Source organism: Cygnus atratus, chromosome 1 (genome assembly GCF_013377495.2).
Source record: "Cygnus atratus isolate AKBS03 ecotype Queensland, Australia chromosome 1, CAtr_DNAZoo_HiC_assembly, whole genome shotgun sequence".
Taxonomy (NCBI): domain Eukaryota; kingdom Metazoa; phylum Chordata; class Aves; order Anseriformes; family Anatidae; genus Cygnus; species Cygnus atratus.
The window spans coordinates 87140392-87154593 of NC_066362.1; the positions used below are offsets into that span (position 1 = coordinate 87140392).

General features: G+C 37.2%; 1 protein-coding gene across 2 annotated transcripts in view; it reads right to left on the reverse strand.

Annotated features, from left to right (window-relative positions):
- EPHA6 (EPH receptor A6) overlaps positions 1 to 14202 on the reverse strand; it is a 529970-nt gene that overhangs the window by 253064 nt on the left and 262704 nt on the right. For both annotated transcript variants that reach the window (XM_035540604.2, XM_035540605.2), the window contains exon 4: positions 6874 to 7029. In XM_035540604.2, the coding sequence (XP_035396497.1) occupies positions 6874 to 7029 (156 nt within the window). The remainder of the gene's footprint in view (positions 1 to 6873; positions 7030 to 14202) is intronic.

The following is a 14202-nucleotide window of genomic DNA, read 5'->3' on the forward strand; positions in this document are numbered from 1 at the left end:
TTAGCATATTCTTCTTTTTAAAGCTAGCATATGTCAACTAAACACTTACACAATTTTCAAAACAAATTGTATATAAAACAAAAAAACACCCATAAAAATTAGGCAAGAAACACGGATCTGGCAACATGCAAGGCCTTATACTCCAGGTTTTGATCTATGCTAAGATGACTGTGGTAAACTTAACTGGTGATCTCTGTTTTCATGTTGAGCTGAATGAAAATTATATTCCCAGTTCTCATCGGAAAATCACAATGCACTAGGATGGTTTAGTCAACGGTTAGCACAGCTTTGAAAACTTTAAGCTTGCTTTATAGCTTATCATGATTTATACAACTTGACGTCACAACTTAGCTATGAAGTTTTGACTGAGACAGTGGTTAAACTTTACATTATGAAGGAAAAAAATCACCAAAGCTCCTCCTGACATTTCATATATAAATCAGGATCTCAAACCCTAGCCAAAAAAAAAAAAAAGTTTTACTGTTTTTTTCCTAATCATTTAATTCATTTATTTTATTTTATTTTTATTTTATTTTATTTTTATTTTATTTTTCCTTAATAGTTGCAATTACTACAGCACTGATAGAATTTTCAAACTTTAAGCTATATATTTTTATAGTATTATACATAGTATTATATATAGTAAGCTATATATACTTGGCTGAGCAGAAATGTCGTGTGATTTAAAAATAAAGCCTGAGTAGCTCTGAAATATGCACCTGCTGAAATAAATCTATTTATTCAAGTTCTTATTTCTTGAAGATGACCCAGAATACTAAAATGGACTATACCTGAACAGAAAACATTACTTCATCTTATGTTTTACTAAAAAACTCTAAAGGTCTATACAACTGTACCTACACAGATCTATAAGATATAAAACTCTAAAGATCTATACAACTGTACCTACAGCGAAAATTAATACTAACTTTTATGAAGGAAAGACACAATAATAGTTGCAGAAGAAAAGTCACTGCTCACCAAAGTTTATAATTTTAAGTGATGGTATTTGTTTACTTACATAGCATTAAATGTATCTATAAAAGCTGGAATACTTGTAAAGGAAAAAAAACAGGTTTGTATGGCACAGGTGGGATCATGTGAACCAATAAATATTAAGGTTTTCTGTGAACTGTAGTTGAACACTTGAATTGTTTTTTTCTTTCTGATATTTTTTGTAACATTGAACAACTGAGGCTATGGTTTTATCAGAATGACTTTTGCCCTAAGGTAAATGATGAGTTAGCTACTAGATTTCAAGGACTTGATAATTAAAATACTTGGAAGTACTATATTTGCAGTTTTTTTTCAGTGGACAAGAAGGATTACAACATTTTGAATGTGTGAATATTTATCTTTATATCTATTTGCACAGAATTTATGGTTAGCAGCCAAAAAGCTCCTGACAGTGAAGAGCAGTTATTGCTCAGAGTATCAAGGAGTCATTTAGCTGAATGGTATGTGGCTCATTTGTACTGAACAAAGATCAATATTTCTGGAACCTGGCAGATGAAAATTATTTTCGTAGTTTGCAGTTTTTATAGTCCCAAAGAATATTTTGAGTATATCCTTCCTGGCTTTTGAGTGTGACTTTGTGATAAGTCTAATATTGTAGCATTTGACATGCTGTAATATGCAAGTATTTACAAATGCAACTTGTTAACAACTGCTATTTATATTGATGCATTATTTTCCAATGCTGTGGAAAGCAGAGACAAGGTACAGCCTTGAAGATGCTGAGTTGGTAAAAAAAAGCCTCTATAACCTTAGTGTCTCAGATTCACAAATCTCTTAACTTCCCATAAAATTACTGTGACACTGGTGGTTGTAGCTACTCTGGAAAACAGTTCTTCGATTGAAATAAGCTAAAACCAGCACAGATTACTTCAGCTTCAGTTCTTAGTGTTTATGTGCAGAAGAGAGGAATAATTGTGCTTCATCTAAAAACATTCTGTGAGAATTAAATAATGACTGGTCTTAACAAATTCCCACTGTTAAAACCAATAAGGAGTTTTAGGAATACGGAATATGATCCTAAATCACACTTACATATGTGCATAACTTTAAGTGGATCAGTTATCCCCTTAAAATAATTGGTAATATTCATGCACTTAAAATTAAGCATGTGTGTAATCACTCATAGGTAGGACTGCAGCCAATGTTTTAAAACTGGTCTAATCTAATCTTACATAAACTACAGATATTATGACAATGGGTCATCACAGCTTAGTTTTTACATGTTACTTCACTAAGTTTGGCATGCTGAAACATAGGAATTAATGTGTATCCGGGCACTATGAGAGCTTTTTCTTTTGCCTGGATTTGTCTATTTTAATGTGTTTGTTGTTCTGTGTAGATGGTATCAGTGGAAGAACTAATGTGGTAGATAAAATAACCTTTTTTTATCCATATACTGTAAAGTGAAGGTTCTTATATTTATGATGTGGGCTTTAATTCTCATTTCTAAGAGAAAACATGAATTACTGTACATTCACATTTCAATGAATAAGGAAAAGATTATCAGTTATGTTAGGGGTGTCTGAAAGTGTATGACTGTCCGCCTGCAAGTACCGAAAAAACCCTTAGACACCCTTCATACTCAAGGCCCCTCATGCCAATTTGCATGACGATTAAATAGCTTTTTAATTGCTGTTAAATTATGCCAGTTAAACTGTGATTTCATGCAAATATTAAGCTGTAATGACATGCAGTGAATCATTTACTAAGACTTAGAACTTGGAACAAAGAGAGACAATTAATTCTAATCCTCAGATTCAGCTAAATTATGTGTCACTGGGCTTTTATGGATGTGGCCTGATTGCTTTGTTATCATTTATAAATTACACAAAGATTATTTGACACATCAAAAAAACTTGGCAGCAATAACCCTTCTGCAGACATCTGTGTGCAAGGCTCTCAGGGATTTCCTCATATTGTTTTTAAGGAAACCAAGTATATTGGTGAAAATGATAGATCTTTTTCTTACAGCAAAATTCATGACTTTGGATTTTATGCAGAAGAGTAAAACAGTTCAGATGGATGAGCATTACAAAAAATGAAGCTCTTCTGCTTTTTAGATAAAACCCAGCCTGAGTGTGAGCAATGCCTTTTGCTTCATTTATGAATTATAATGAAACAAGTATTTCTACACCCTCTGTGGAGTAGACTGGCACTGATCTCTTATGGAAAATCAAGCTCACTCTAAGAGCATCAGAGCTGAGTTTATGCCTCATGCTGTGCTTCGCACCTCACCTAGCTGCTTTGTGTATGCTCTCCCTCTACGAAGGTGAAGTGTATTTTGCCCTTTGTGGAAGGAAGGAGGAGCAATCCAAATGCTGCAGAAGTCCGCTGAGGACAATGCAGTATTTTACACTACAGGGCAACGACTGTCTGGAAAATCCTTTTTTTCTTTTTCATTTTTTTTAAGTGAGAACTGTCTGCTACTGGACTCTCATAATTGTGTATTACTTGACTACTGAATTCACAGCAGAAGTGGCAGAAATTAATCATCATCTCATGAGAATACTCAGAATCACCATCTACCTGTGTCCCTTGAGTTCATAATTGCATTTTTATATACATACATATACATGCAGCATAGATTAGTGCCACTTAGTGTGGAATGCTGTATTACATTTTTGCCTTTTCAGAATCATTTATTCTTTTCTCAATGAGGCAGGCAGGAAGAATTTCCTCATGACAGGAACTGGTGACTGCAAACCAATACTCCAAGTCTGAGCATAATGATGAATTACAAACAAATATATATATATATATATACATATACATATACACACACAAATAGCAAAAGAAGCAGTACAGTCAAAGGCTTCAAGCATGTTGCATGATTTTGCTGCTGGAACATAGTGGTGGCTCTTAAAAAGTTTCAGTATGGAGGATACAGTTTGTGCCAAAGGTTTCTGAACAGAACATAAGTTCGTTGGCTCAAAATTGTTTAAGCACAATGTGAGAATAGATGCATTCAGACTCAGACTCAACAAAAGCCTGCCTGCCTTTGACCTTGAAAGATAGATCAATTTATTCAGTTACATTATAGTGGGAAATGTTAGTTTATGTACAGAGTAATCAGACAGGGAAGAAGATATGCTGTTATTTGTTGCTCACTGTGTGTGCAGAGAGATCACTGATAGAGTAGTCACATATGGCAAAGAAATACAATAAGGAGAAAGAGCAGCAGCAAGAGATTGATAAGTGCCAATGAAATGGAAAAAGGCTATGAGAAAGTAATTAACAATATATCCTAATGTAATTTTCTTTCCTCTCATTAAAATTAGAATTCTATTATGCTTACTATGAAGTGCATACTCTCCTTTTATAGAATACAGTTTCATGAAGTAAAAATGGGAACTGTACAATCTTGGGAAAATATACAGTATGCACTTTCACAGAATTAATGAAATTAGATTCAAAGCTCAGCTTGAAAAAATGGATGCCTGAAGCTAAACTCTTCAATTCATAGTCTCTTGGATCAAGGTCCTTATTCTCCATATTGCTGTTCATGCAAGTTTTCCAGTACCAAGGAAAAATTCTGGCGTGAGAAATACTGTCTAACCCTATACAGGAATGAAGGGAGAGAGAATAAAATATCTACCTATTTTAGGCATATTGCTTTTCAGGACGTGAGGAAGCAAATAAAATAGGTTTGAATGTAGTTCGTTTAAAATATTTGAATATGAAGAGGTTTGTAAAGAGTTTAAAAATTGGGTTGTAAAATTGGGTTTGATTCAAGAACAACTCTTCCTTGAAAAGTTACAAGAAAAATTTCTAATCTCTTATCTTGTCTCATATGTCAGGACAAAAATTTGCAAATTGACATCAAAAATACAGACCTGCCCCAAAAGTGATTATGTAGAAAAGGCATATTCTTACTGTGCAGCCTTTTCTCTTTATGTAGTCAGATTGGCTCACTTTTTTTTCTAACTTTTCAGCTCCTCATATTACGGTAAAGCATGACAGTTTGGAAGAAACATGCTAAATTCTACCCTGTCTCATACATTACCAATATCTTTGTTTATTAAATTTAAATTAGCCACATCTGCACAGACCCACCAAAGGCAGCGAAGTTGTATTTATGACAGAAACATAATTTTAATAACCGAGAGCATAATTTGAAAGCAGAGGGGCTAAAGATATCAGTTAGGGAATAATTTAGCCTGCAGACTCTTCATTACTGATGATGTGCAAGAAGATAAGAACACAGTCTGCCTGTCAGAATCTTAGTGTCATTTCCAGAGCTGACAATTAGTAAAATAATCATCATTGTAGGTATAAGATGAATACATCTGCTATTACAGTCAGTGAAATACTGATACCTTGCGATCTAGGTTGAATAAGAGGCAATCTGTGGTGGCACTGAACCAAGAACAAAGCAGAAACCAGAATGTGGTTCACTGTCTCCCTTATTTGTTATTTCTCCAAAACTGAGGTGAGATGGGGCACTGGTACTGCTGTAGTGGTTGACTTCTTCCCTGCCCCAACTTAATTGGTTGCTTTGGCTGATATCCTCAGCAGGAATAGAGTGGCCTGGCAGCAAATCTCTCCTGACAGCTTTCAGCAAAAGCAGCTTTCAGCATCCCAGTTTTGTTGGGGAAGAGGGAGAAGGACCAGGGCGCTGTAGGTACCTGCTCCCTGGTGCCACAAGGCTCTCATGCTCCTCCTTACTTTATCAATACTACTGGGTAGCTGGGCTTAAAATTGTGCCCTGAAAGATAACTAGGGAAACATAATGCCACGTGTGAGTAATTTTTCAGAAAACTGTCTTTTGGAAATGAAAAATCAATGGCATAAGTAATGTGGTACCACATCTGCATAATGTATGAGTGAAACCATCTTAATAAGCATGAAACTGTCAAGAGTGCCTGTGATGTGCGTTAGCTCTGTGGGTAAGTTTTCATAGCCTATGCTCAGGGCACTCATTTGAGTGGAATTGTTTGTAATCAACATTTTCCTTTGGGAAGTCTGGAACAACATTCTGTTCCCCTCACATATTCTGTGAAAAATGACAGACCTACACGCCTCACTCCAGAGCGAGCTGACAGCAGATTGTGTTAGTTGGTTTGAGGTGCTTCTTGAACCCATGTCCCTCAAGCAGCTGGAGGCTGGGAGGTACCCTTCACCTCTGAATGCCCTATGGCTAGATTAGACAACTTTCTGATAAGTGCCTTGGATCTGATCAATGTCGCTTTTGGTGAAGATCACTCCCATTCAGTGGATGTGCAATGGCTTGGTCTACATAATGACCTCAGGATTACAGAATACCTATAACTTTGTCAGTCAGCCTCAAATTACCTGGTATATTCCCAATTTACCCAGTATAGTGCCATGTAGAGAGACTAGCATGAGCACAGAAGTACTTCAATTCTGCTGGTGTCAGCTCAGTTACTTTTACATGATTAGTCATACCAAAAATTGACTATGCGCTGCTAACTACTGCAATAGTACTTTGTTTTTAATTTTTATCTGAGGAGACAAGAGAGTATGTCGTATCTGTTTTTTTCTTCATATGCAGCCTCATTTTTTTGGAAGTTTTTGTACAGGAATATTTTCATGTCCTTAAAATACATATTGATAGTTAGAAATCAGCATTGCTATCTGTATGACAATGATTACAAACATTATATTACCTCTCAGAACTACAAGTTAATAAGTCATTAATGTAAGAAACATGGCAGTATTTTTAGGGATGTAACTAAACAGAAATCTGCTGTTTGAAATTTGATCAAAAAAATCTCTTTGGGTAATTTTAAGCAGGATTATTCAGAAAATGTATAATTTCATGTCATTTTTAAATTAAAAAAAAAAAAAGAATAAATGAGGTACAGAACTACAGACACGGGTACTGATCTGACTTACGGGTACATGCCATAGTTGGTGGGTCTTTCTCAGCTCTGAAGTAACCTTTCTCACACTGACAGACAGAAGTTGCTTCAACATAGGTCAAACTATGTGGAGGGCACTTGGAACACTTTACATTTCCAGCAAATGCTTTATAGAATCCAGGCCTGCAAGCTGCAAAACAAGAAAATAATATTTTATTAATAGCAGCAAATTTTGGTCGTAAGTAAAATCTGTTCCATGCAGTTATAATGCACTGTCTTTTCTTTCCAACCTATATATATAAGCTATTGTGATCACATATTGCTTCACAGTTTTTATTTTGGTATATGGATTTAAAAAATATATATATGTTCTTGATATCTGATGGGAAAACATTAAAAGAGACAGCTTCCTAATAGACAGCCCTCACTGCTGCTTGAAACTGTTATCTAGGAAACTTCACTAGTATCAGTAAACACAAGCTCACTGTCTATGTTTTATGCAGGTTCCATATATTAATAAGACAAAAGAGTGGGATAACTTCTTATCTACCAATGCTATTTATATAGCTTCCTTATTTAAGTAGTAGAGACTTGCAAGGCTCAATGTGCTTCTCCTCACAATGCCTTGATGAGACAGGAATGACATCCCTGTATTTGCAGATGGGCCTGACCTGCCCAGAGTCTCCTGAGAAGCCTCTGACAGCAGGGTCAATTAGTTTGGTCCTTTGCACCGTGCTGGAAGGAGGGCTGGGAGGCGCTGCTCTAACAACCTTTGGAGATGTAGGACAGAGGTGCCAATATCCTCTAGCACAAACTACAGAAAGCCTGAGGCTACTCTTAATTGTGTCAAGAAACAACCCGGATAGCAGCTGCCGTAGGGACGGGAGATGCTGCAGCAGTCAGAGCCCACTGCCCACCCAGTTGGAGCAGGAATCTCAGCAGTTCTTCATCACAGCAGAACCTTAAATGCCTTTCTGCTGGCCTTTAAAGCAGAAACAATTAATTAAAATAAATGTTATCGTAAATATGCTTGGTTTGCATTCTGACATATTATTTTAAAACTGTCCTCAGCCTTCACCACACAAGTTTAGACAGAGATTTCTTTCTTTCTCCTGCCAGCTACCACATTCACACATGCCAGTACGTATTACAGCTACTGTCTTCTGGATTCCCAATCAGCAAACAGAACTGAAACAAATGAAAGAGCAACTCGAACATGTGTGGAGTGCATAGGCAGATATTCTTTCTGACTCCTTCACCAGTACAATGGAAGCTATTGCTATAAATATTTCAAAGATCCATGTGGCTTTTTCTCATTTTGACATATTCAAAACTATATTCTTTATATTGCTACAGGAACTAGGCAGTATTTCCTTCCCTTGCAATAAGACAAAATAACAATATTAGAATATAGCGTTCAATACATAAGTACCAAGATTTATGAATTTTATGGATTCACTGTCGGTTCAAATTAAGTGTGTTATTAAAGGCATTAACTTATAGATAACATATACACAGATCAGTTTTGCTTCCGATTCCAAAGCACCCACTTGATACAAAAGCGGTTTCGTTAGTGTCTGAGGGAAAAGGGAGTGTGTGGGACTAAAAAAGCTAGCAGTTGATTATCCATCAGAATCCAGGAGCCATTTTTTCAAATGTAATTTTAAGAGCTTAATTTTGACCCAACAATTTCAGCAGTTCTCCCAGTGTGTTCTTCTGACTTTGCTGAATAGGTATTAGGAAGGAATCCTGCCCTGCTGTCACCGAAGAAAAAATGTAAGTATTTCTGGTGCTAGAGATAAGAGAGGTGGGAACAGCAGGGGATTTCCCTTTAAAAGGCTACTGGTCTGATACCACCGTGATTACAGTCAGTGGCAATTTTCTACTGATTGGAATGACAGCGGGTTTGGTACAAGGAAGACAGCAGCATTGTAGATACAGGCGGTAGACGCTGACTCCTCTCAGCTTTGCTGGGAGGAAGGAGGAGAGGAGGTAAGGTGAAATGTTGGAAGGGTGTTACATATGCCTGCTCCTTTTTTTCTCATGCCCAAATCCTGCCATGCCTTAGCTGAAGATGAATATTAAATTCTTGCTTTTAATAGCTACCTTTCATACATACAGTGCCACAACAAAGAAGTTTGTGATTAAAGAGGTGGCAATTCCAGGCTACCTTTTCACTCACAGCAAAATGAGTGCTCTTTAAAATCCTTATTACTTCCAATTTTTTTTCTGTCAGTTCTCAAATCACTCCTTCCCTTCTGTCCCCCAAATGACAAACCAGTTTAGATTAAAAGAAACACAGCAGTCCTTTTCAAGAAAAATATTTTGTTTAAACTTCAAGCTGTTCATTATTCTAAAATAAAACTCAAGGAGAACATGACTTATTTCCAATTAAAAAAAAAGTAAATGTTTTATTCTGAAATGGTATTCTGGAGTATATTTAAAGCATTTATGGTTTCATTATGGTTGGATTTTTCATTCGTATTTATTTATTTTTGTCTTATATATATACTCATGAAAATGCTGGGGAAAAATGGGTAAAAATGTGGATATTCTACTTTTTCTGAAGCCAACACAAATGCATGCACCATTATGTCAGATACACACCACACATTCTAAAGCCAAAGATACCAGGACAGCTTTGGTATGCTTAAGTTTACAAAACTATTGACAATCCTACCCCATCCAAATGTAGAGTAAGACAATTACAATTACTGGATACTTTTAAATAAAATCCAGCCCTTCATAAACATACTAACACATGCTGAGAGCCCCCAAATGATCACAAGTTTTGGATAACTCAGCTCCTGGGATAACTTGGTGCTGACTGCCAACATTCAAGGTGAAACTGTTACTCTGTAAAGATCACTGAATATGCAGCACAGGACTGAAATACAGCACTACAGCTGCCATACATATCAAAGCTTATACTCTACTAACCAATATTATGCTTCACTGTCTGAATTTCAACTTTAACAAGAAGCAATTTACCATTGTCCTTTGAAAACCAGGAAACACTAAATTTCCTACCCAGGTTTTTAAAAGCTAATTTAGCAAATGTCCCAACCGCTATAATTTCAGAGACATGTATGCATCTTTAGAGACTGGAGTGGTGCTGCTTTAAGGTAGTCCAAAACAAGGGCAGAATAATTTGTGAACAAGCTTATTTCAGAGAAAAACAACCAATAACATGCAAATTTGCCACAATATCTGATCAGGTAATAAGCATGCAAGGTCAACACAGGCTGTTAATTTGCAACCTCAATTTCTAAGGAATTCTTCCTGAACATGAAACATGTCTAATAGCATGTTTTAAGGGGTATGATTTCTTCTAACTTGTTACGAGTTAGACTTTGGCAGGGTATGTTCTATCATGCCTGTTTATGCCCTGATAGGTGCCACCAAACCAGCACAAACCGAGTACAGCTTTACACTGCTCATGGTCTGTACAGAACTATGTCTGCTTGCTGTGAAGAAAAGAAGAATCTCCTTATTACTTCTTTGGCATATCCTAACAGAACTGAGGATGGTTTGGCCTCCACTGTGGAGCTTCAGGCTGTATAAGACCACTGCCAACTGTAGCTCAAAGCAATTCCAATCAAAACTTTTAGGAAAATTGCACAAAGGAGCCAATGGTATATGCACTCCACCATAATTTCCAATTTGTGTAATGTTTTTTAGAACTGGGGTTTGTAAATGTTCTACTATGAGATCACAGATTGTGTTACTGCATGCAAGTCACTGCGACTGCAGCTTGTAGTATCAAACCATACACAACTGCTAGATGTATTCCACTTAAAGAGTCCCAAAACCACATGAGAGCTAAAATAAGAAATAGGATATGACTCTGTAAAGAGCATAATCAACAGAATTACCTGCATGCTTAATGTTAACCGAGTTCCTTAATGAAGCAGGATCTTAGCTTTTGCCCAGCTTCCTATCATTTTTGTTGCTTCCTGATCTGTGGCAGTTCCAGCTCCACAGAACTCAGTGCACAAACTGCCTGATGGGCAAATCAGAAACTCAGGCACTTAATTATGAATAGGTTGTTGCTTTGTATTTGGAGAAGGAAAAAGGTCATCTTTCCCACTCAAAATCACATGTAAAATACATTACAAGTAAGTTAAAAGTTTGTTCCAGATGCTTATGTATGCAGAAAGTTTCATTTTGTATTGATTGATAAATTAGTACTTTCGAAGTGTTTCCCATTATAACATTTCCTTCATTCTGCTAGCAGTTATTGTATCTATCATTTGCACAAATTAGTTGTGCATGGATGACTATTCAAAAAAAAAAAAAAGTTTGTATTTATGTTTGTTACCACACAGCATTTTTTTCTAACCTTTTAATCTCTGGGAGGCATCTTATTTTCCCTGACTTTATCCAACAGAAGTGACTTTGTGAGCTACTAATTACATGAACTGTATAAGATTTGACTTTTGTAAAGCCTGGGGGACGATAATAAAATACTGCCTTAATGGCTAAGTAATTAGCAGGGTGTCTGAATGAACAATTCAAAGACAGTAAAGTTTTCTCCAATGAAATACCAGCGATCATGCAGAGAAGCACTGATAATTTAATTGGCTTCACAAATGATAACGTCTATAAAAGTGCTTTACTGTAGCTTTATCATGATTTGACTACAGTGTTTTTAAACTGTAGAAACTTTTTAATTAATATAATTTTCCTTATTTAATGTTTAATATATGACATTTAGGTTTGTTTGTATTACACACAGATGCATATGAAAAGAGATCTTAATACTTTGCAAAGCTCTGGTGAACTCTTAAAGATACTGATTCATGACTTGCTAGTTTCCAGCTTGGGCAGAGAGTAGGGAGAAGGCATTTACCAAGTAGCTGCAGAAGAGTTTTAGCACTGTTGATGCTATGTGCAGAGGTACTGGAAGAGACTGTAAAAGCTTTTGAGGTGCATTGTGCACCAGAGCCCAAAGTTAATACTTACTGTTTAAAATGAGATACTAATCTCCACCGTTCGCAGCAGCACAGTGTTTGTGTATGTTTCCCACAAGGACTTGGGTGCATGCGATGCATGGCTTGTGGCCATTACCACATCAAGGAGCCCCCACTGCCTCTCTCCACCAAGACTTCAGCTGCGGGGCCTTGGGGCCAGCTCAGAGCCAGTGCAGCTGAGGGTGGCCACATCCCACTGGAGCCATGATTAGAGGTTTCCCCACAGCTCAATCCTGAGGATACAGACAGGGCCGACTCCTATCCCTGGGCGCTGCTTTCGGCTGTGGCTCCCGTACTTGGTCCCTACGTGAGCCACAGCCCCGCTGCATAGCAGCCTTGCCTGGCCAGGGGCCCTGCCGAGCCAGGAGCACCTGCAGGCCCACATCTCAGCCTGGCTGCGGGCTGCCCTCATGTTGGGGCTGCCCTGGCTGCCCCCACCCTGCCCTGCACCCTGCTGAGATGGGCCCTGGCTGTGCCCAGGGAGCCCAGGCCGCTACAGGCCCCATGACAGCCCAAAGACCTAAACCTAGATGCATTTTACAGAAAGTGCAAAGAAAGCTATACTACACCGAGGTCCCTCTGGGAAATCAGGTAAATCGCCAAAGCTGGGGAGGCCAGCTAAAGGCTGCCTGTAGGCTGACAGGCCTTGCTCTAGTGGCATTGCTCAGGCAGTGAGGAGTGAGGGCTTCACCTCTGGCTAGCTGAGACATTATTTCTAAGACTTTTGAATTGCCCTGTCTAATAAATAAGGTCATGGGTCAACTACCAGTCTTTAGTGATCGAGACAGTCATGATTGTTAAGTACTTCCCTTACCTGGGTGGTACTCTGCATGATAACAAATGCAGACGTGTAGTCACCATAGTGCTCACAAACCTTGCTGCTTTAAAAACAGGGGCATTTTCACTGCTGTGCGCAAGCTTGTCACAGTGAGGACATACATTGATTTCCCAGTTTTACAAGGTCTGAATTGACTGCTACCAAGTAAGCTGAAGTAAAGGGAGTGCAAAGAAAACTTAGAGCAACTTTTAGGTGTATCTGACACTTGTTGGTCTGTGTGTGGGAAAACATTCCTCATGAAAATGGGATTTTTATAGTTGGCTGAGAATCCATCAATCAAATTAAAATGGAGAAGGCTCTGCTGTCATTTACAATGTATGGAAACCATCAGGAGCTGTGGAAGAGATGGTTTAATCTTTCTGAAACACATAACTTGCTATGCTTTTACACACCTCATACATTTTCTTAAATTGCTTGCTGAAACCCATTATTGTACTATGAGACTGACATCTTCCATATTTGTTATATTCTGTCAATATATAAATATTACGATTTTAAAGTCCTTTTATCCTTCTGATACCTGATCACTTTATAGAAAGAGCAATCTAGGAAAGCCTGTTTGACTCTACTATTGTGCAGAAACTAGGATCTAGTTTATTTTAAGCAATTATTTATTATTTCTTTAAAAAAATATTTTAACCAATTTATATTCTAGTAAAAGTACGTAGAAAAGAACAAAGAAATGTATAGAAAAGAACAAGAAAAAAGAATATAATGAAAGATGCACAATGTATTTTACCTACAAAAGGCAGAATATGATCACAAAGATAAGGATATTACAAAATAAGGATATAATGACAGTCTTTGAATGTGAGTACTATCTGATTTAGTAATCGCATGTCTTTTCTTTCTTCACAAGATCCTCGTTTTATTCAGGTCACAAATGGACTGAGAAAAAAGAAGAGAGATGTGTTGGGTCATGTTCAAACTGATAGTGAGACTATGCAGGAGGAGTTGCTAGAAACATGAGGCATGGTGACTCATTGGAGAGAGACCAGCCATGATAGATTATAAAATACAGAACATGCTGGTTAGTCGAAGCTACAAGAATAAAAGACATCATATATCAAAAAAGCAATTATCTAGCTTGGTTCCCCCCTTCCTACAGATGGTAAGGAGAGATCCATACCCAACTTAGTGACAAAATGACCCAACCATTTTAGGAGAATGGAATGATTTTCCTTTTTATTTGAGGTAAATTTGACGGGATTATATTTGTGTGTGCTGGGTTACGCAATTAAATGCATCTGTGTTTGTATACTAAAATCGATCTCTTCTCTTGCCAATATCTTCGGCTGTCTAATATTTCTATTTTTTTGGGGTGGAGAAGAGAGGACAGCATTACTCACATCTTTGACTTTGGAAAGCAAAAAGGAAGAGGAAAGAAAGAGTCAGGTACAAGGCTGCTTTCTCTAATTAAACTATATATAGATAGGTAAATTAAATTAGTTAATCTTTGAGATAAATCTTTTTTTCAGTGACTTATTTTCTGTCATTCTCGTATTTCAATATTCTACCGAGACTGTTTATTAAAATGATTCCAAGAAATGAC